Raw genomic sequence first — 20929 nt, forward strand, 5'->3', positions numbered from 1 at the left:
CTTTTCCCCTGGTCAGTCTGTCCCCCGAGCCCGACAGCCCCACGTGGGGCCCCGCGCTCTCTTCACAGGTGACAAGTGAGGAGCTGCGGAGCCGAGCCACCTGCCAGCCTCCTGCCCCGACGACCAGCACGACCGGCCCGGCCGCAGATGCCGTCCATCTGCTAGAGGCCTCTGTGCCAGCCCTGGGTGGGCCTCCGACTCTCCCGCCATGAACGACCGAGTCAGGGGTGACAGTGATGTGCAGTATGGAGGGGGGAGGGGAGGGAAAGGGGGGAGCCGAGGGGTCACCGAGACATGGGGGATCCACCCCAGCCAGAGGAGCTGATGCGTGCACCACCTCGAGGGGTCACCACCACCAACCACCGCCCGAGGCAGCACGGCCGACCCAAGTCTCTCGCTAAGGCATCGTACTGACTTGGTCTTGCCCAGTTATTTCGTTCATGGATTAACCTTAAAAACGGAAAGACAATAAGAGGTGAACTGAGGGGCCCACTGGACTGGAGCCAGAGCGGCCATGATGGGAAAGATGCCCTCTTGGGACCCAGCGCCCGCCTGGGGGCCGGCAGGAGAGAAAGGGCTGGCCCACAGGTGGGGACCGGGGCTGTGGGTTCTGCTGAGAAGATGTAAGTCGAGACTACAAGTCACAAAAGACGTGGGTGTCAAGGAAACGGAAACTCTCTCCTCGGAAGCAGTGACACCACGTCCCTTGAGGTGGACACACCACCCGACGTGGGACACCAAGACATCAACGAGGACGGTAAGACCCAGAATGATGATCGACCAGCTGACCAAACTCCTGACTGCGTCCCCAGACCTCAGCATTGTGCTGGAGGACGCAGAACGCGGCATCAGAAGAAACTCTACGCACGCACAGGAACACACACGCTGCACAAAGCACGGCCACACGGGGCGGTTCTGGGTCAGCAACGTTCTGAGTCACCCAATGCAGGTGGTCTGCACCAGCCACCCACTTTTATACCCCCAATTAGCGCGGGACGGTCCTGGTACAAGTGGAATTCTAACACATAGGCAACTCGGGTGAAGCCTGTTGATCTGTGTGCAGAATCAGTTCTACTGATTTTCACGTGTATTAAACTTATGCTTTTGTAACCATTAGGCTGGAGGTCAGTTAACCCGCTACTACTTTTTTTTTTTTTTTTAAAACACCTTTATTGGAGTATCTCGCTACTACTTTCCAAGAGATGAAGCCAAGATCAAAACAAAGATAATTTGGGTTGGAATCGTCAGCGAGACCTATGTCCTGGCAAAGCTTCCTGCCGAGGAGCAGCAGAGAGTATGTGCACACAGACTCACACTCCTTGTTCCTAAAAGTTACCAATAATCTGTACACTTGGAGCAAAATATGAACAAATATATTTAGATATATTTAAAAGAATTAAAAAAAACATTTCACAAAACATTTGTTGCCATAGGAATATTTTTAGCAATAAATGCCCACATCAAAATTTAAACATTGTTCGAAGTATGATTATCTGTACTGATAAGTAATGCAACAAATTATGTAAACAGAGTCAGATACATTCCTGGTAGGAGTCACTTCCTTCCTGGGATGGAAGCTGGCCCAGTTTTCCAGGGGACCAATTAAGAAACTGCTATTTTCAGAGCAACAAAAATAAAAGCTTTTATTTGTTCATTTGAATATAAAACAGGCGTTATCACAGATGTACAAAGCTTACTGGTGGTTTAACATACGAGAAGGTTGCCGTCCTTTGCACATAAAAATTTTGTTTGAAACCGTGATTGGTTGAGTACATGAATTTCTCTAACCAGTCACCACACTATGAAATAACGCTGCTAGCATCCAACTGGTAAAAGGGACCGTTTCCCTTGGGTAAAGTGTCAAGCAGGATTAAATAGATATAATAAACAAGCACCATGAGGAAGCCGCCCTGTCGGTTGGTCTGAGTCTCAGTGATCACTGTGTACCCTCCTGCGTGCAAGGTGATCACACGGTTTTGTCTGACTTCAAAAGCACAAGGTCACAAGACAAACACTGGTTACGTTCTCATGAATGACTCATCCACAGCACAATTCCTAGTACAGAACGATCTTCCTTTATTGCTAAACGGGTGGTACTTAGTGTCTCCTTTCCTTTTTCTTGCACAACAGAACTTGGATCCCAGCCCTGAGCCCTCTGGACCTCGACGCTGACACAGGACAGCAGGACCGACCTCACCCCACCTCGCTGGGCCTCGCGAGTCACCTGCAGTCCTGCTTCCTCATCAGTGTCGGACCCGAAACCTTAAACCCCTCCCCCTACACAAGGTGGGCATGTGTGTCTTTCCTGTGTGTGGTGGGGTTTTTTCCCCCTTAGGAAGCGAAAGACTGTGGGAATGTGTATCTGAAGCATGTAGAGAAATATTCATACACAGCAATGAAGTCAAACAATATTTTAAAAATCAAATAACTTGTGGAGATGGAACAATGCACCCCACATGCAGACAAATTTTTAAAAAATGCCACTTAAAATTTTAACAGCAATTAGCCTTGGATCTCAGAAGTCAAACAAAACTCTCTTGTAGCAAAGGGCTCACTGCCAGCACACAGAGCAAAGGCAGATAAGACAACCTCACAGAAAGGGTCTCAGTCTTGCCAGCAGCAATCTTAGTCATGCAGACCTGACACAGCCCCCACGGGGCGCACTGGGGCAATTACAAAGTGAATCTCTCTCGGACAGCTGATACTTCTTCCTGGCTGGACGCAGACGGGCTGATTCAGTCCGGGAGTGTGCGAGGAGCTCTGAAAGTTCCAAGGCGTGTGAGGCGGCAGCAGCAGCAGCAGCAAGAGATGGAAATCAGAAGTGTGTCCTCGCAGGAGGTGCAGTGATGGGAGGGGATTGGGGGCCTCCTACCCCAGCCAGTGGCTCTGTTGTCCCGGCAGCGGGGGCGGCTCCCCAGGCACGACCCTCTCCTGGTGAGTCTCTTCCCTTAAAGCCGCTGAAGGAGTCAGCACAACCCGCTGCAAATGACCACAGAATGACATTCCTTTTCATACCGAGGACCAAAAAAAGGTGACACAAACAAAAATGATGGGAACATTGTGCAATGAATTCTTGCGGCCGAGAGAGCGCGTGCTGTGGGCCAGCTGCTCCCCAGGCCGTGCAGTGCGGTGGGCACGCGGCACTGACAATCCGTCGAGACCCCGCAGCAGAAGGAAAAGTGCACGTCCAGCTCCGATCCGCCACCTCTGAGGCGACAGCGCCACTTGCTGGTCTCTGGTTCCGGAGGAAAGGTTCCGACTGTGCTGCTGGCTGTCTGGCCGCGCACACCAGCAACGGGCGAGAGTCTATCTACAGTGCAGTGGAGGGGACGCCATGCAAGTGACAGGTTCTGCGTTTTAAACTTTAAAATCTCCTTTGTTCTTAGTGAATTTATATTTCATATATATATATTTGTTGTGATGCTATCCACGCAAGATAATACAACACTTTTTATATTAGCAAACATTACAAGACTTTAATATTCTTGAATGTTTTCTCTGTTATACTTCTAAAGAGATCAAAATAAATTAAACGTTTTGTACATAATTACATATGAAGTTAACTTATTTTATCATTTTAGTTTAGTACAAAGATATCTGCAAGGTAATTGCCGAAATACACCTTATTTATAATTTCTTCTCATTCCATGCTAAAATTCAAAGGCCGATTATTAGCCTGTTTCTTCAGCACATTTCTGACAAAGAAAGCTGCTAAAATCTAATTGGAAGGTGCTATTTGGAAGGTTTTCTCGTACCTCAACAAACTGTCCTAGAAGGATGAGCTCCAGCAATGGCTTAAATTAGTAGCAGGTCCATGGCATTAAGATTTCATGACACATTAAAACAGAGAAAACAATTCTTTGTCACACTACATAAATTGTTTAAAAGAACCCATCTGGAGGGCAGAATATTTTTTTAATTGCTATTTTGGCTTAACAAAATACCACATTTACGAAGAAAGCACTTATTATCCAATAATTAAAAAAAAAGAAAAAGTTTTTGAAATGGGCTTTTCCAACAAACTGAAGGCAGTAACGCAAAGTCCTTCTGAGCAAACTTCACATTTCTCGTCTCATCCCCGTGCCGATCAGGACGAGTGGAAAGTCTCCTCCCCACCACTTGGCAAAGGCTCCGCTCGGGAACTCGCCTTGGCGCCTGCACACTCGCGACACTGAGCAGATGGCCCGCCTCTGGGAGCGTCTACATGTTGTAGGCCACGTAAATGGGGTCCAGCTGGTCGGCCAGGAAGCCGTCGCGGAGGTGCATGCGCTGCTTCTCCCCCCGGGAGTTGATGGGGATGACGCCGATGTCCACCACCACCACCACCCCCACCACCAGGTAGTGCTCCTCCAGGACCACGTTGGTCACCAGGGGGACCAGGTCCAGGGCTTCCTGCTCGGACCCGTCGAGCTCAACCACAACCACCAGCAAGTTTGTCCAGGTGAACACAGCACTGGAAGAGAGAGAAGCATCACTGTACAGCGGGGCTTGAACTTAACGATCCTGTTTTCTTTTCCAGACGTTCCACTGGGTTCTTTGCGGACCTGCCTGGGCGCTAAGCCTCCTCAGGCCTGTTGGTTCCTGACCGGCTCTCACACTCCCGTCATCCGCACCTACCGACCTGCTCTCACGGTGGCAGCCCCACCCCTGCCCTCCCTGGATGCACGCACGAGGCCCCTAAGGGTGGAGTCTGTCCCGCCAGGTGATTGGGTCAGCCTGCAACATGGTCTGTGGGCTTGTCGCTGAGGCTAGGACAGCGGGGGCACTGGGGCTGGTCTTGACTTGCCTCTGCCACCAGGGGGATGAAAAACGTGTGCAGAAGAGCTGCCAGCCCCTGGCCCGGCTGACCCGTGGGCTCCAGCCACGCTGGGGTCAGATACCTCAGCGGTCAACTGCAGACCCAGGGCACATTAACTGATTCCTGTTTAAAGTACTGAGTTTAGGATGAGGGCAATGCAGTGAGACCTGACTCATGTGGGGTAATTCCTGGAGAACTCCAGAGATTTACCCAGAGGTGTCTTATTTTGGATCTTTCAACAGGAGGGCCACCCAGAGTATTTTGTCTGCCCAATTTGTAAAAGCCTAAGAACAGTGTTTTACACTTTAAGCCACTTTAACATCATACAGTTGGGCTTTTAAAACGTGGTTGTTTAAGAACCTTAATACACACTGCCCCTGGCCACCGGAGCCCCGTGGAGGACAGGCCAGGCTCTGGGGCCCTGCAGTGGGCTGCGGGGATCTTTCTCTTGCCAGACACAGAGAAGGTTCTATCTCAGTTGTGAGGCAGGAAGCATCTGGGAACATTCACTATTGTTTCCTGAAAGCATAGGGTATGCCTATTAGGAAAAAATTAGTATTTTGTTCAGTGTGGCCAATGAATACATGAAAATGAAAGGGAAACATTGGAGAACGTGTTCAGCAGACCCCTCCTTCTGGATTTTGCTTTGTGACGAGCGTGTACACCTAAGGGAACAACCTTGTGGGGCGCTGTTCCCGAGAAGAAGTGCCAGTGCCGAGTCCCAGGGCACAACTCCCAGGCACCGGGCACCGCTCCGCACGGGCCGCGCCTTGAGTCCATGAATCACATGTGACTACTCTGATGCGCGCTGGGAACAATCTTATCCTGGCATTTGAAATCGATGGCGCAGCATCAGGACCAGCTCAGACTCCACAGTTAACTGGGGAGGGGGGTTTGCTAAGAGGCCGCGGGCTGCTGCCGGCTACTCTCTTTCCACCGGCGCTCTCCTGGGGCCGCAGTGGCTGAGAGGGTCGGGGGGCTGGACCGTACTCAGTGAGGCAGTCACAGATGTGACCTGGCATCACATCCTTCTTTCTCTGCATGAAGTGACTGATGGGGGCACCCTGCGGGGGGGGGCCACAGGCAAGGGGGAGGGAAATAACAGAACAGTTGTGCTGCACAGACTCCAACAGAGAGAAACCCTTCGGAATAAAACGCAGCTTTATTCCGCGTCACAGCATCTAAGCAATGCTCAGAACAGAAAGGAGAAACCCACGAGGGGCACCCCTGCCACACACTTTTAAGTGGAAACGGCACCTTTTCAACTAGATAGAAAATACTCGAGGGAGGCGATACAAGCCAGTCAAAATTATTTTCTTAAGAATACAAAAATGGAAGGCTGTGATTGGTATTTATAGCTATTTAGACGGAAACTGAGGTGGGTCCCTGCCAGTTTCTGGGCTGACGCCTTTCTGGGGTTTCTGCCCTCCTCGACACACGAGTGCACAGGCAGCTTTGGCAGGCGGAGGACTTGTGCTTCGGACGGGCTCTGTCACTGCTCGTCCTGAAACGCGGTACCAAGCGGGGACGAGGCGCTCCCGTCCACCCGACTCTTCTGTCTGCCAAGTCCTCTGTGCAGTGCAGTGCATGGCCAAGAACACCAGCCTGCGTCAGCTAACAAGACGCAGCCGACAATCTCAGACCAACCCACCTGCCGAGAAAACGAGCAGTTTTCTCCCGAGAGGTTTTGGAACAAGCCTCCCCTGGGGCTCCTGCCCTGAGCTTCCAGATGGGCTCCATCAGGCCTCTGCCAGTTCAGGGACTAAGGGAATGAGCAGACCTGCAGCCAATGGCGCTGAAGCCACTTTTCACTCTCAAATGCCACGTAAAGTCCCTGAGGAGGTGGTCAGCGCTGCAGCCCCCAGGCCAGGCGGTGATCTGGGCACACTCACACGTCACAGGCAACCAAATGGCCAGGGAGAAGCATGGCCTGCAAGGCCCCTCACCCTCAAGGGTGGCTGGGGTGGGTGACTTGTCACTGACAACCCAGTGACGCTGGCAAACGCGGCCTCTCCTGGAGCCTAAGGTCTTCCCATAGGCATGCTGCGTTTAGGCTCCCGCGGACAGTCTATTTCCCCTGCATCATGTTTTCCTTAACAAAAAACCAAATAAACGGCTCCCTGGAAACACCGCCCAGCCGTCTGTATGCCACTCTCGGGAAAAGCAACAACTCTGCACTAGGAGTGCTCTTCAGAGGTTCAGGTTCACCCTGGAAAGCTGACTCCGCCCAGGACCCCGTGCCCTCGGGCTGCCGCCCCCTCCTCACCATTCCGTGACGCTTTTGTGGGCTCTGATGACGGAGGTCTCGATGTCTATCGGGTGATACCTCATGCCACGCAGCTCCATGGCCTCATCTAGGGCCCCCACCACGTAGAGGGCGTCGTGGCGCTCTGTACAGGGAATGGAAACCGTGTGAGCTTCACCGCAATGCCGCTCAAGCCGCTTAAAAAATAAAAAAGACTACCCCTGAATGCAAAAGAGATGCAAAGAAAAGATCACTGAGCAAGGGATGCTGTCTCCCTTCTACCAGGGAAACTCTGCAGCCCGAGGCTCTCAGGGAAAAGGTGCAGGCGGAAGTGCTGCCTGGCTCAGCGCTGGCCGCAGGCCTGCACGTCCCTCCCCTCATCCCACAGGCGTAGCCTCCACACGCCGTCAAGTGCGTTATCACACGGCCCTCAGCAGCATCAGCACCGCCGGGACACGGGCCAGCAGACCTGCTCCCTGGAGTCACATGGTGAGGACCCAGCACAGCCCAAGTTACACCCAGTTCCCTCTGGTGCCAGCACATGAGCTCTTAACTCTCTTATTACTGCCTGTCTGAGCGGGAAGAGGAAGCATAGTTTCTGAGAATGTTCATGAACAAAAATTTCCTTAGCTCGTGTAAGTGTTAAATTTATTCTCATCAGCTGTGCAAACCTTGGGATAATGACAACATGCAGTCTGTCCATCTTTCCTTAAAAACAAGGAGACGTCTTTAATCTTTAGACTAGTAAATATATCACGGTGAGTTTGAGAGAAGTGACTGACATAAAATACCAAAAAATAAATCTTTTCCAGTTTAAGTCAGATGAGATGGAGGCAGTTACTTGCTGGCTTCTAACCACAGCTGCTGTGGGGTATCCCACTGTTCCAGCCCGTGGGCTCCGCAGGATGGGACCTGCCCTGCCTCCTGGGAGGTCTGGGTGCTGCTAAGCTTAGTTCTTCAAGGAACCCCAGATAGCACCCTCAAGTAAAACAGTCTACGATTTTCCCAAGTTGAAAACGCAACACCAAAATATCTTGTACTTTTCCCCTAAATTCATGCTGGTTCAGCCAGGTTGGCATAGCTCCCATCAGACAGGTGGGTCAGGAAGGCTCGCTGACTTCTGGCTTTGAGTCTGGCAGGATCTCACCAAGAAAGCTCAGGCCCCATCTCTATGTAATACCTAAGTCCTGTCTCTGTTTTTACTGAAATAAGGAGTGGAGAAAGGATTCCAGGATCAGCAAAGACTTGAAGAGCAGGCAGGCTCTTAACGTGTTAGTTCTGCATAATACCCATGCCCAGCGCCAGCCCCTCAGAGCTGCAGCTCCCCTCGGGCACCTTGCGGCACCAGGCCTGCTGGACAGGTGCAGAAATACAGAGCACCTGAGGCCAGCACCTCCCGCCCTGGAAGAGAGCAGCAGGGCTTCAGGAGGGCCTGGGTTGGGCTGGTGGCTCCAGGACTGGCGACAAGTCTGTGAGCTGCACTTACAGGCACTTGTTGTGGACAACACGGCACCTGGCTCTTGCCCCTGGTTTTAAACGTGTTCCTGGCTCACATGGGAGCACAGAGCATGTGACATGCAGCTTCCACTGCTGGATACACTTGCCCTGAGCTGGTGCTCTCTCACCCTCGGCTGTTTTCAGGCTGGCTTGCAGCAAGCATGCACGCACGCACATTCTCCCGGGATTGGGATCCCAGACCCCAGACAGGTTTCCGGGGTCTGAGGACCTTCGTGCCGCCTGTCGGGACTCTCACCTCCATTTGCATCAGTGAGTTCAGTTCTCCGCAGGAACCCCAAATAGCCTGTTCGTGCCCAGACTGTCTGTGTGTCACCAAAACTTAATCTTGAGTTGAAGTGATCTGACTGGAGGGATTCATCTCCGTAAATAGTGAAATAACCACTGGCATTGTGGGCACTGTGAACCCAGATCTGGTAAGGAAGCAAAATATAACTGGATAAGTTAACTTGAGATGATCTCCAGGGCAGAAGCTACTTTTACAATTCAATAGATTATATTCAGTGCTATTGAAACTGTCCTTGCCCTGCAAAAACAAGATGATTCCAGTTTCTGGGGAGACACAGATGCCACAAAGTTTACTGAAACGAAGGCATGACAGCAAGCTCATGGCTGAGCGAACAACCAAGCCATCATCTGTTGAGAATTCTATTAAAGCAGATGGATTGAGGGCTTTTGAAATAAACATCAAATGAACGAGGTTGTATGAGTTTCCTTGTATTTATTCAAATGTACTGATTGTTCCTAAAAAGCAAGCTGGAAAAATGTTAAAAAGCTTTGCGATTTACTTTCCCTTTCACTTGGTTTGCATACTTCTAGGAATATTATATTGTAATAAAACAACACAACACAAAACAAACTCTAGAAGGGAAAGGCACTGTAACATCAAAAAATGGGGGACAAAAGTGCCTGACCGTGGAAATGGGAAAGAAAGACCTGCTGACACGGTGCCGACCACGTGGGCTGAGCAGAGCCAGGGACAAGGCAGAGGAGCCCATCAAGTCCACACAGATGAGGCCCGGAGGAGCTGGGGTCTAGCCAGCGGCCCTCAGTCACGCCTGCTGAGCAACGAGGAAGCAGACCAGAGATGGAGGGCACCCCGTAGAGCGAGGGGAAGGAAAACCATCTCTGTTAAGACACGTTCCCAGCAGAACATCAGGGTGCAGTGGTCCCTGCCCCTCTGCCCAGCGCGCCCGCTCAGCTCCAAGCAAGGCCGCCCGCTGTGAGGACAGCAGCCGCCGGGAGCATCTCCAGGTGCCCGAGATGGCGGGTGCTACATCCCAATTTCATTCCTAGACATATATTTAAAGGAAATTCCTAAAATATAGTGCAGCTCACAGACTAGTTCTGATCTTCACATAGAGACAGATGAGTGAGGGGCCAAAAAACTGCCCAAGAAGAAAAAGGGTTTTGGCAGTGAGCAGTGGTGAGGACTCACGCCTCATCACTATTCACCCCTTTACGAGGTGCACACGTGTGCCCAGGGCACCACTCCAGGAGAGTGGCGGGGCTGGTGTGCTGGTCATGTGCCAGCTGTGGCAGCCTTTTCTGTGTGGCCAGAACGGGTCAGAGGAAGGGGGGAAGCTGACCGAATAGTGGGCGGCACCTGCAAGAGGGTCCTTGAGGGCAGGACAGGGTCACTGTGGGCTTGGCCTTGGAGAGGAAAACGGGGGGGTGGGGAGGGGAGGCAGACATGTCAGAAGAAACAAGTCCATCAGGGAGAGAGAAGGACACTGTAAGGCAGAGGCGGGCACGCCTGGCCGGCCGAGCAGGGCAAGCTGTGGGGATGACAGCCCAGCAAGGGTCTCCTGCAGCCACACGCAGCCAGCAGCGCGCAGGATGAGGGGCCGGGCGCGGAGTCACTGGCCAGGTTCATCGTCAACACAAGGGAGCGGAAGTGACTTTCTGACCCAGATAAACACCTGTCGTGTACCCAGCCCGCCTGCCACAGTTGTTGGTACTGTTATGATTCTGGGGTTGGCAAAATTCCCTCTGCACGTTCCCCATCGTGTTCCTGATAAAGGACTTCCCTGCTGTGAAGGCAGCAGGCACGTGGAAGACAAACCAAGGGCTGGGAAACAAGGAAACTCAGTCCGCTCACATGAAGTTTCCTCTTTTCTAAATTTTTTGAAGAGAATCTGTGATACTCAAGGAAATCCTACTTTGTAATCCTGAACTTTCATGGACACCCTGTACCTCACCTCACCCAGGTGTGAGTCCCCAGAACTCACCTCACCCAGGTGTGAGTCTCCCAACGGTCCTTTTGTTTCTGGATTGGCAATTATGATCCGAACCCCTGGAAGTATCTATGTTGGAAAGAAGAGTCTCATCAGCGGACAGACAGGTAGATACTGCACAATCAACCTTGACCTTGCTTTCATGCCATGTGCCTATTTTCCTGATTAAAATGGTTTAGAAAGTGAATGGCTTTAAATCAAAATTATATACAGCATTATATAATTACAGCAAAACAATTACATTTCATTGTAATTATTACAGTGACAGAGCCTGTGTTAAAGTGATCCTAAAATTAAGAATTTGAACAAAAACATGATAAATGATATAATTTAACAGGCTCAATGCTTGCAAAATAGGATTTAGTGGAGCTGCTTTGTGGTGTCCAGAAGAGACGGCCGTCACCACCCATGCGTCTGCCGAGCCACGAGGACACTGCGCCTGCGGCTCTGCCCCTCTCCTCCACCACACTGCCCACTTTTCCTGCTGGTAAACATCTTCTAGTACAATGTTGATATGAAGCACCTCCTTCTTAATGGACGTTTAGCTCAGAAATGCTCCACATTCCACTGAAACCACGTAATGAAGCAAAAGCTGATTCTGGAAATTTAGAACAGAACCCGTCTCAGTTCAGCTAATTAACACTGTGCAGTTAAGATAAGGTAACACAGCTGTGGTGAACGCTCCTGGAACACGTCTGACGAACGGCCCGCCAGACCGACTTGGGTGGGTGGGTAGCGCTGTGTCCCACCTTAGAGCCAACTTAGTACCAAGAATTCTAACGGGCAGTCATGTAGACACAGACTGTAAAAGGTCCAAAAACAATATGCTTTTAGAATTATGTTAAATGGAGAAGAGATCTGACGATTGGGGCCAAAAAAGAAAAAAAAAAAGTCTTCAATTAGGTTTGAATACGTTTCTTGCATTTAGTTCTATAAACAAGATAACCACCGTTGCAGGAACGACTAGCTGTCCCCTGATAACCATTCTTTGTCCAGCTCCACAGTAAACAAGCCCTGATTGTTAGCCAGGCCCGCAGACATTCAAAACCAATGTAGTGCTGCCAACCTGCCTTTCAGCTGTGGGTGACAGTGCCCAGTGACACTTAAGTGTGAGTGAGGCGGCTGAGGAGCTGTCCTCACAGTCTGCACCTTCTGCCTCCTCCTTTTTCTGCTTCTCCTCCTCTGGCTGGAATGTGCAAAAGGAAGGCTGGAGCTGGAAAAGCCGCTCTAGACCCTGAGGCACCCTTGGGAGGGGAGGCCAAGACATAAGATGCCACGGTCCCTGGTGGTTTCTTCTACATGAGAAAAAACCCTAACTCATTTAAAACATTGTCATTTTGAGTTTCTGTGCTCATGGCCAAAACCAGTCCTGATATACTACATTCAAGAAAACATTTTTGAAAAAAAAAAATCTACCATCTATTTCTTGAATTTTCAAAGCCCATAAACTGAGACTCGTGTTTATATGGACATGCATACGCCTTCCTTCAATACTTACTTTTCCTGATTCCATTAGGGGCAAACTATGAGGAGATCCTCTTTCTACTAAACGGACTCTACAAAGAGAAACAGAAGGTGTTACTGTGTTTTCTGTACCAGTGGTTTCCTTCCTCCACATCCAGCACTTGGTCAATGCCTGGCAGTTTGATGGGGAACGTTAACTCTGCTGATGAGCATTACCCAACGCAAAGATAGTCTAGAAGTCAAAGAAAAAGCAGTCGATAGTAGAGAGGAAACAGCGAGGGCCACCACACAGGCCACGGAGAATGGAGATGCAGTCCCACCTACCAACCTGAAAAATGACTGGGAACGATTCTGCATTTAAAGTAACCAGGGGTCGATGCAGTGCTTGCAGAAAAGGGAAAGAATAAGGATTAAACTGCATTCCTCAAAGAGCTGCCACCCCTGTAACAGCGATGCCTGGTCCTGAAACACTCACGGCCCTGCCCCTGCAGACCACAGGCAGGGCCTCAGACACAGCAGCACAGAACCCACCTCCTCAAACAGGCACACTAGAGAGGACCGGCCAGTTCAGACAGCAAAAGCTCCTTTTAGAAAAGAAGCTCTTTTCCATTTAAAAACTATTCACTGGTGATTTAATCTTAAACTGTGGAGGACCTTGGTGCCAGTCACAACCTGAGCTCGCTAAGTCCTTCCCAGCTGCGTTATTTTAACTATTCTATGACTGGTTTTACATCTCTCCATGTTACTTTGAGACTGTGATGCTGATCATTCATCTACAGGCAACTTTTATTTAAGGAAAACGGAGTGAAGGGGAACCTGCTGGGATGCTTGACTGCAGAACACGGAGGGCGTCAGCAGGAGGATGGGGCCAGGGAGCGCGGGACTGTCAAATTCACCAGCGTGACCCATTCTTTGTATCAGCACAGATCTGCCCCCATAACTGATAAGCGTTGCTGAAGGGGGATGGGCAACGAAGGAAGGACCCTGAGAGTCACAGCTTGGTGGGGTTCCTTCGCAGGCTCTGCTCCGGTCGCCCAGAGTGAGGGTCCAGGGCGCGGATGACAACATGAGCAGGAGGAGGGCAGACAGACAAGGTCCCGACAGAGAGGGGTGTGGGTAGGGCTCCCGTGCCGGCAGGCATCCTGGGGCTGCAGGCCTCTGAAAAGTAGCTGAAAAGCTCTTACTTTCAGGCAAAGGATGCCCTGCCTTCCAGCTAGCCTTTGGTGTGGTGTCTCGTGTTGCTGCAGACAAAAGTAGCAGAGGAGACCCTGGGAGGGCTGGAGGTACCTGAGTAGCTGCAGCAACGATGTAATGAGTGGAAGAAGTCACTGAAGCAATTCTGGATCATTTGATACCCATCACATGCTTCGATATTTGTCTCTAAGAAGACCCTGATGCTGACAGCAAGAGATTAGGGCTATCAAAGAAAAACCACCTAGATCTTACACTACTTAAGCCTTCCAGAATATGGGCACACCTCCTTTTATTGCACTTTGTTTGCTTTACTGCACTTCACAGATACTGTGTTCCTTTTTTTTTTTTTTTTTTTTTAACAAATTGAAGGTTTGTGGCAACCCTGCATCAAGCAAGTCTATCAGTGCCATTTTCCCAACAGCATTTGCTCACTTCATGTCTCTGTCACATTATGGTAGTAATTCTTGTAATATTTCAAACTTTTTCATTATTACTATGGCATTTATTATGGTGATCTGTGATCTTTGATGTTACTATTGTAATTGTTTTGGGGTGCCACGAATTTGCCCTTATAAGATGGTGAACTTAATAAATGCTGTGTGTTCTTACTGCCCCACTGACTGGCCATTCCCTGTCTTTCTCCCCCTCATTCCCTGAGACACAATGATACTGAAATTAGGCCAATTAATAACCCTACAATGGCCTTAGTGTTCAAGTGACATTCTTCTCAAGGAAAAGTCACGCATTTCTCACTTTAAATGAAACGGTAGAAATGATTAAGCTTGGTGAGGAAGGCAGGTCAAAAGCTAAGATGGGCTGAAAGCTAGGCCTCTTGCACCACCAGATAGTTAGCCAAGTTGTATATGCCAAGGAAAAGTTATTGAAAGAAATTAAAAGTGAACATATGAAACAGCCTTATTGCTGATATGGAGAAAGTTTTAGTGGTCTGGATAGAAGATCAAAATAGCCACAACGTTTCTTTAAGCCAAAGCCTAACCCAAAGCAAGGCCCTAACTCTCTCGAACTCTATGAAGGCTAAGAGAGGTGAGGAAGCTGCAGAAGAAATTTAGAAGCTAGCAGAGGTTGGTTCATGAGGTTTAAGGAAAGAAGCCTTTTCCATTACATAAAAGTAAAGGTGAAGCAGCAAGTGCTGATGAAGAAGCTGCAGCAAGTTATCCAGAAGATCTAGCTAAGATCATTCATGAAGGTGGCTCCACCGAACAAAAGATTTTCAATGTAGATTAAACAGCCTTCTATTGGAAGAAGATGCCATCTAGGACTTTCATAGCAAGAGAGGAGAGGCCAATGCCTGGCTTCCAAGCTTCAAAGGACAGGATGACTCTTGTTAGGGGCTACAACACCTGGTGACTTGAAGTTGAGCCAATGGTCATCTACCATTCTGAAAATCCTAAGGCCTGTAAGAATTATGCTAAATCTACCCTGCCTGTGCTCTGTAAATGGAACAACAAAGCCTGGGTGACAGCACATCTGGTTACAACATGGTTTACTGAATATTTTAAGCCCACTGTTGAGATGTGCTCAGGAAAAGAAACTCCTTTCAAAAAAACACTACTGCTCATTGACAATGCACCTGGTCACCCAAGGGCTCTGATGGAAATGAACAATGACATACAGGTTGTTTTCATGTCTGCTAACACGATATCCATTCTACAGTCCCTGGATCACGTAGTAATTTTGACTTTTAATTCTTATTATTTAAGAAATACATTTTGTAAGGCTATATAGCTGCCATAGATAGTGATTTCCCTGATGGATCTGGGTACAGGTAATTGAAAACCTTCTGGAAAGGATTTACTATTCTAGATGCCATTAAGAATATTCATGATTCATGGGAAGAGGCCAAAATATCAACATTAACAGGCGTTCAGAAGAAGTTGATTTCAACCCTCCTGGATGGCTTTGAGGGGTTCAAGACTTCAGCGGAAGAAGTAACTGCAGATGTGGTAGAAACAGCAAAAGAACTAGAATTAGAAGTGGAGCCTGAGATGTGACTGAATTTCTGCAATCTCATGAGAAAACTTGGACAGATGAAGAGTTACTTTATGGATGAGCAAAGAAAGTGGTTTCTTGAGATGGAATCTACCCTGGTGAAGATTCTGTGAAGATTGTTGGAATGACAACAAAGGACTTAGAATATGGCATAAACTTAGTAGATAAAACAGGGGCAGGGTTGGAGAAGATTGATCCAAATTTTGAAAGAAGTTCCGCTGTGGGTAAAATGCTGTCATCGGCATTGCGTGTTACAGAGAAATCGTTCCTGAAGAGTCAGTTCATGTGGCGAACTTCATGGCTGTCCTATTTTAAGAAACTGCCACAGCTGCCCCAACCTTCAGTAAGGACCACCCTGTTCAGTCAGCAGCCAGCCACACTGAGGGGAGACCCTCCACCAGCAAAAAGATTATAACCCACTGAAGGCTCAGACGACGGTGAGCATTTTTTAGCAACAAAATATTTTAAAATTAAGGTATGTGCACTTTGTTTTTTCAGACATAATGCTATTGCACACTTAATTGACTACAGTACAGTGTAAACATAACTTTTATATGCATTGGGAAACCAAAAAATTCGTGCGACTTGCTTTATTGTGATATTCCCTTTACTGTGGTGGTCTAGAATCAAACCCACAGAATCTCTGAGGTCTGCCTGTATGCCAATAGGCTTAATGATGCCATCCTTCAAAAATAAACTGCTGGCTGCATTAAGACAGAATTAAAAGGGACTAAAACTCTTCTAGGACCCAGGTAGCATTATGCTAATTTAGGGTGGGTTATAATTAAAAATTACCATTAGAGCACTAAGAATCTATGGAACTTCACCTGTAGCAGCTTTCAGACAGATGCGATGCTTGCAGGAAATATCAATGCTGGGAATGATAACTTTTTACAGCCTGCTGGGTCAGGAGGCTGCGCCTGTTACACTGAACTAAATTAGGCCAATTTGAGTAGTTAGGTTAAGTGAAGAAGCCTGTGTGTCCAAGTGCTGGCTGGCCAACTGTGGAGTCTGGATATTGGCAACTGGCTACAGATGGAGAAAGCAATAAAGAAAGAGGCCAAATTGGCTGGGAAGATTATGAGTGGGCAGAAGCAGGGGTGAGGAAAGAGGGAAAGAATGAAAGAGAAAGGGGCCGAGGTAACAGCTGGCTCAGCCCACGTAGTCTGGCTGCTGCTATGGGCGGGGCAGCTGGCCAGAGAGTAGGCTGGGTGTCCTACAAAGGCCAGACCATCAGGCCAGGGAAGGGAGCAAAACCTTTGCCAAAAATGAGGGTTGTTCTGGATAAGCTACGCTCTGCTGTTTGTCCACTCACAGCCACCACTCAGGTAGCTCTGGCTGTGTCACTATGACAGGGATGACTTCTGAGCGGGGCACCTGGTGTCATGAGTGGAACCAGGCCACCTGAGCCAAGAGTGGGAGCAAGTGCCCTGGCCTGCGACTCGAGCCCGGACGTTGTGCTTCTCCTCCTCTCAGACCCCAAGGTTCCCGCCAACATGGGGAGTGAGTCCATGGCCCGGTCCTCCTTCAGCAGTGGGACTGCTGGCCACGCACACTGGCCGGCCTCTGCCTCTCTGGCCAGCAGGCCTCCCCTGCTCTCGGAGTTTAGGAGTTTATCTTGTCTCCTGACCCTCCCTGCTGAGCCGAATCCTCTGAGGAAGGCAGGCAAATGGGATCTCAGCTGAGGATCTCACCTGAAATGTGGGAAACCCTACCGCTAAGAACTTCCTTGCGGCCTCCTGGCTGGGCTGCTGAGTGGTGGCAGGGACCTGGGCAAGCATGGAGGGCAAACGTAAGGACAGAACAAAGAATTTCTTCTCTGGTCAGTATGAAACGGTGCTCTCTGTCAGCGATTCACAGGCAAGCAGGAAGGGGGCACTGGAATCACTCAGGGGTGGTCCTGTCCTGCCAGCAAATGCCACACGGGTGGCCGTTCCTCCACTTGAAAATATCCACAGAGCAAAGAGAAAACCACCCCTTACAGGAGGAGACAGAGATGTGTCTTTTGAAAGAGCTGGGAGCTACACACACACAGGCAGCACACACGGGAGGGCGAGTGACTCACAGAAATACAGGAAACTCAGGAGGAGACCTTCCCAGGCTGGCACCACGGGGAGGGGAGGCTCTCTCCCCCCCGGGACTGCGCCTGCCCACACACCGTAACCCAGTGGCTCTGGAGATGCGCCACAATCAGGAAACCACAGCACCTTCCCCACAGGAGGGCTGGCAGTGCCACAGCTGCCGTCAGGAGCCGGTCACTTCAGAACCACGGACAAGAGCCCAGCGTGGGCACGTCCTGACGGAGCAGGTCAAGAGGACGGGGGGTGCCGGACTGCCCAGTGACCAGCCCAGACACACAGGAAGAGGAGCTGACAGGGCCCAGCGGCGTGCACTGAGCAGCCAGGACGAAGTGTGCATGGCGTTCCTGCATCCGGGGTGGCCCTGGGCCGAGTCGCCCATGTCCCTGGGCAGCAGGGGGAGGACAGTGCCTTCCAGGAAGGGACACGGTAATTACTCCTTAACGTAAGACACCTATTTGGGTTTCTGCCCCCTTCAGAAGAAGGGGCCCAGCAGGAGAGAGCGGCGATGAGCCCGGGCGTGCAGCAGGACCTCAGCCTGGAGGAGCTGGATGTGGCAGCACCAAGCCAGCCGGGGGAGCAAGGCCCCCTGCTGTGACTGCGAGAGGGTGCCTCCAGGGACAGAAACCAGCAGAAAACCCCCTTCAAGGGCAGGACTTTGCTTTGGTTTCTTAAGTCAAACCCTGATGAAGACGAGGAAGGGACAAGTCCCATGCACGTATTTCTGGTGTCTGACAGCCCCTCAGCTCCCAGACATGCCTGTCCTCTGACGCAGGACAGAGCTGAGAATGTGAAATGCGAGCCTGGAGAGCGCTACAGGGACAGAGGCGGGTACGACTCTGAGGCTTTCTCATGAGGCCTGGACAGGGCGGGTGTGGGATCGCTCTGACACTGAGCAATGTTAGCCTGAATTGTGAAGGTCAATGACATTCCTGACAGTGTCACTAACGTATGACCGCACAGCAATTTCCAGTTCACAAAGCACTTTTACTTCTGTTTTGAATGACCAAGTCAGGAAATCTATGTATAAGAGATTATTTTACAGATTAGGACAAAAGGGTCACTTAAAAGAATACAGACTTCCCAAGGTCAAAAGATTAGGAAAAGAAACTCCTACTATGACTCAGGTCTCCTGGCTCTTTCTAGAACAGTGAAATCCATCTGATACTGGACTTTTATTACTTTACCATGATACATTGTACGGGTTCCAATTTCACTTTTCCTAAATCACAACTCTTCTCAATAGGAAGATTTGCCACACTGAAGATAGTTAAGAAGGTAGGTCACAAAGCTGCTAGAAAGGAGTTTCTAGATTTCTTTCCTTTTCCAGGAAAGAAAACTCCTTGAACCCCACTCCCAACCATCCCTGGTACTCCAGGAGATTTGTAACACGCAATGGGACCAACTGTCCTTTCCTGATTACTATTCTTGTGAATAAGTCCGTTTGAGACTGTAACCTACTCTCTTAGGCCCCAAAGATCAGCAGTTTTAATCTAAATGGTCTTATAAATTAGATCTTCATGTGTTTTGAGGGTCAGGTCACAGACAGAACTGCATAAATATTACTCAAACGGCGATTCTTTGACAAGGTGTTGTTCACCTTTTGAAGTTATAAAGTTTTTTTCAAATAATTTTTATAGGGAGTAAAGTAGATTTCTTTTTAAAGCCCAGAAGTTGTATTTGGAAATTTATGCCCCTGAAACACACTTACTTAATCTCTTCAGAGCTAAGTGTCTGCATTTTGAAAATGTTCTGGATGGAGCTCTGCTCTAGTGGGCCGGCATGCTCTTGGTGGGCCAGTGGTTCTCTCTGCCACCAGATGGGCTGTATCCTGTGATTCCCTGTGCATAGCAGGGTCTAAAATGAGGGCTACAGGGGCCGGGAAGCACCTCTAAGTGTGATGTGTTAAGGTGAATGCAGCGTTTCTTAGTCTCGGCACTGCTGCCATTCTGGTCATTTGCTGTGCAGCAGGAGTCTGTCCTGTGCACTGTAGGATGTTTAGCTGCATCCCTGGCCTCCGCCCCCCCACATGCCAGCAGTACCACTCCCCAGATTATGCTAATCAGACATGGCAACATGGCAACTCGTCCGCTGGGGGCACAAGCACCCGTCTGGGAACCCCTGGTGTGAGTGGGGGTTGGTATTCCCCAGGATACCTGAGCCTGCATGGCACACCCGGCCCCTTCTCAGCCCCTGCAGCTCTGCCCCCTACACACTCACTCACACACGAGACTCAGTATCATGGAAGAACACGCTCAGCCAGGCCAGGCTGGGGGCTCCTGGTTTCCCACCCACAACCTCCACTCTGCTCTCCCAGGTATTGTGAGCACAATGCACACGTCAGTAGGCACCACATGAGGACATGCAGATAGCAGCACAGTATCTGGCCCTCACAACACGTCCACAAGCACCTCTAGTAATTTACAAAAGGACACCTTCTACTAGAGTTCACGCTTACTATTAACACGTCATAGAAACATCAATGAATGGGCATCTCCACAACTACCCCAAAGAAATGACCTAATCAATGGGGAAGTCTACAGGAAAATGATAGAATTCTCTCTTCCCCCTCAGGCACGTCAGGAGGGACCCCTTTGGGAGCAGAAGTTCTGCTAAAGATTCCTCATCTTGTCTCCACCTTCCCTCCCTCGAGGTGAACTCACAAGCACTCACCAGCAACACCCCCTTTCGTTCTTGCTCAAGGCTGCTTAGGAAGCTGCACAGAAAGGTCACCTGACATATTTTAGTTTTTCATGGAAATGCCTTGACACAAATTCTCAATTCATGTAAAGAAATGTGGGCAGAGTGTTGGTATTTTATCAGGTGCAAAATGGTGCCTGACTAGAGTGTTCAAGTAAAGGACCAAGTCTTCTGGGCAGACTGTGAGAAAAAGCAACTCTGGTTGCAACGGCTCTGGGCCAACCGTTGTCATTTGTGTCTGAAAACAAGAATTTGATTGCTCCACTGGGTACCTCACGCAGTAAATGTGGAGAGTTGTGAAAGCTCGCTCAATGAACCACCTTGTTTGGAGCAGATGACTCTGCACTCCTCCTCCTTCTAGAAGGAACCCTGCACGCCAGGCACCGAGAAGGCAAAATCACAATACCTGTCGTGTCTCAGAGCTCTCATGTCCACGTAGACGGTGGTCGGATCGGGCCCCGAGGTCCCCTGCAAGCAAGGACACAGTGAGGTTAACACGAGTTTGCCTTGGAGGAGCTGGGTCTGTGCTTCCTACTGGCTAGGGAGCATTTCTCTGGCAAAGTCTGAACAAAACCCAAAAGCACTAAAACCACACCTCTCAACTGATAACCCAACTCCGAAAGGAACATCTTATTAAGATAATACTGGACTTTCACACAGCTTGACTGTCAATCACATTTATGAAAAT

General features: G+C 49.6%; 1 protein-coding gene across 6 annotated transcripts in view; it reads right to left on the minus strand.

Annotated features, from left to right (window-relative positions):
- Positions 1–1357: 1357 nt before the first annotated feature.
- DIP2C (disco interacting protein 2 homolog C) overlaps positions 1358–20929 on the minus strand; it is a 370310-nt gene continuing 350738 nt past the window's right edge. For all 6 annotated transcript variants that reach the window (XM_082386001.1, XM_082386000.1, XM_082386005.1 and 3 more), the window contains 6 exons: positions 20648–20709; positions 12294–12351; positions 10790–10864; positions 8797–8971; positions 7065–7188; positions 1358–4453 (listed from right to left, as the gene is read on the minus strand). In XM_082386001.1, the coding sequence (XP_082242127.1) occupies positions 4201–4453; positions 7065–7188; positions 8797–8971; positions 10790–10864; positions 12294–12351; positions 20648–20709 (747 nt within the window). In that variant the 3' untranslated portion in view covers positions 1358–4200. The remainder of the gene's footprint in view (positions 4454–7064; positions 7189–8796; positions 8972–10789; positions 10865–12293; positions 12352–20647; positions 20710–20929) is intronic.

This window comes from Balaenoptera borealis, assembly GCF_965194805.1.
Source record: "Balaenoptera borealis genome assembly, chromosome: 3".
In the NCBI taxonomy this organism is placed as follows: Eukaryota; Metazoa; Chordata; class Mammalia; order Artiodactyla; family Balaenopteridae; genus Balaenoptera; species Balaenoptera borealis.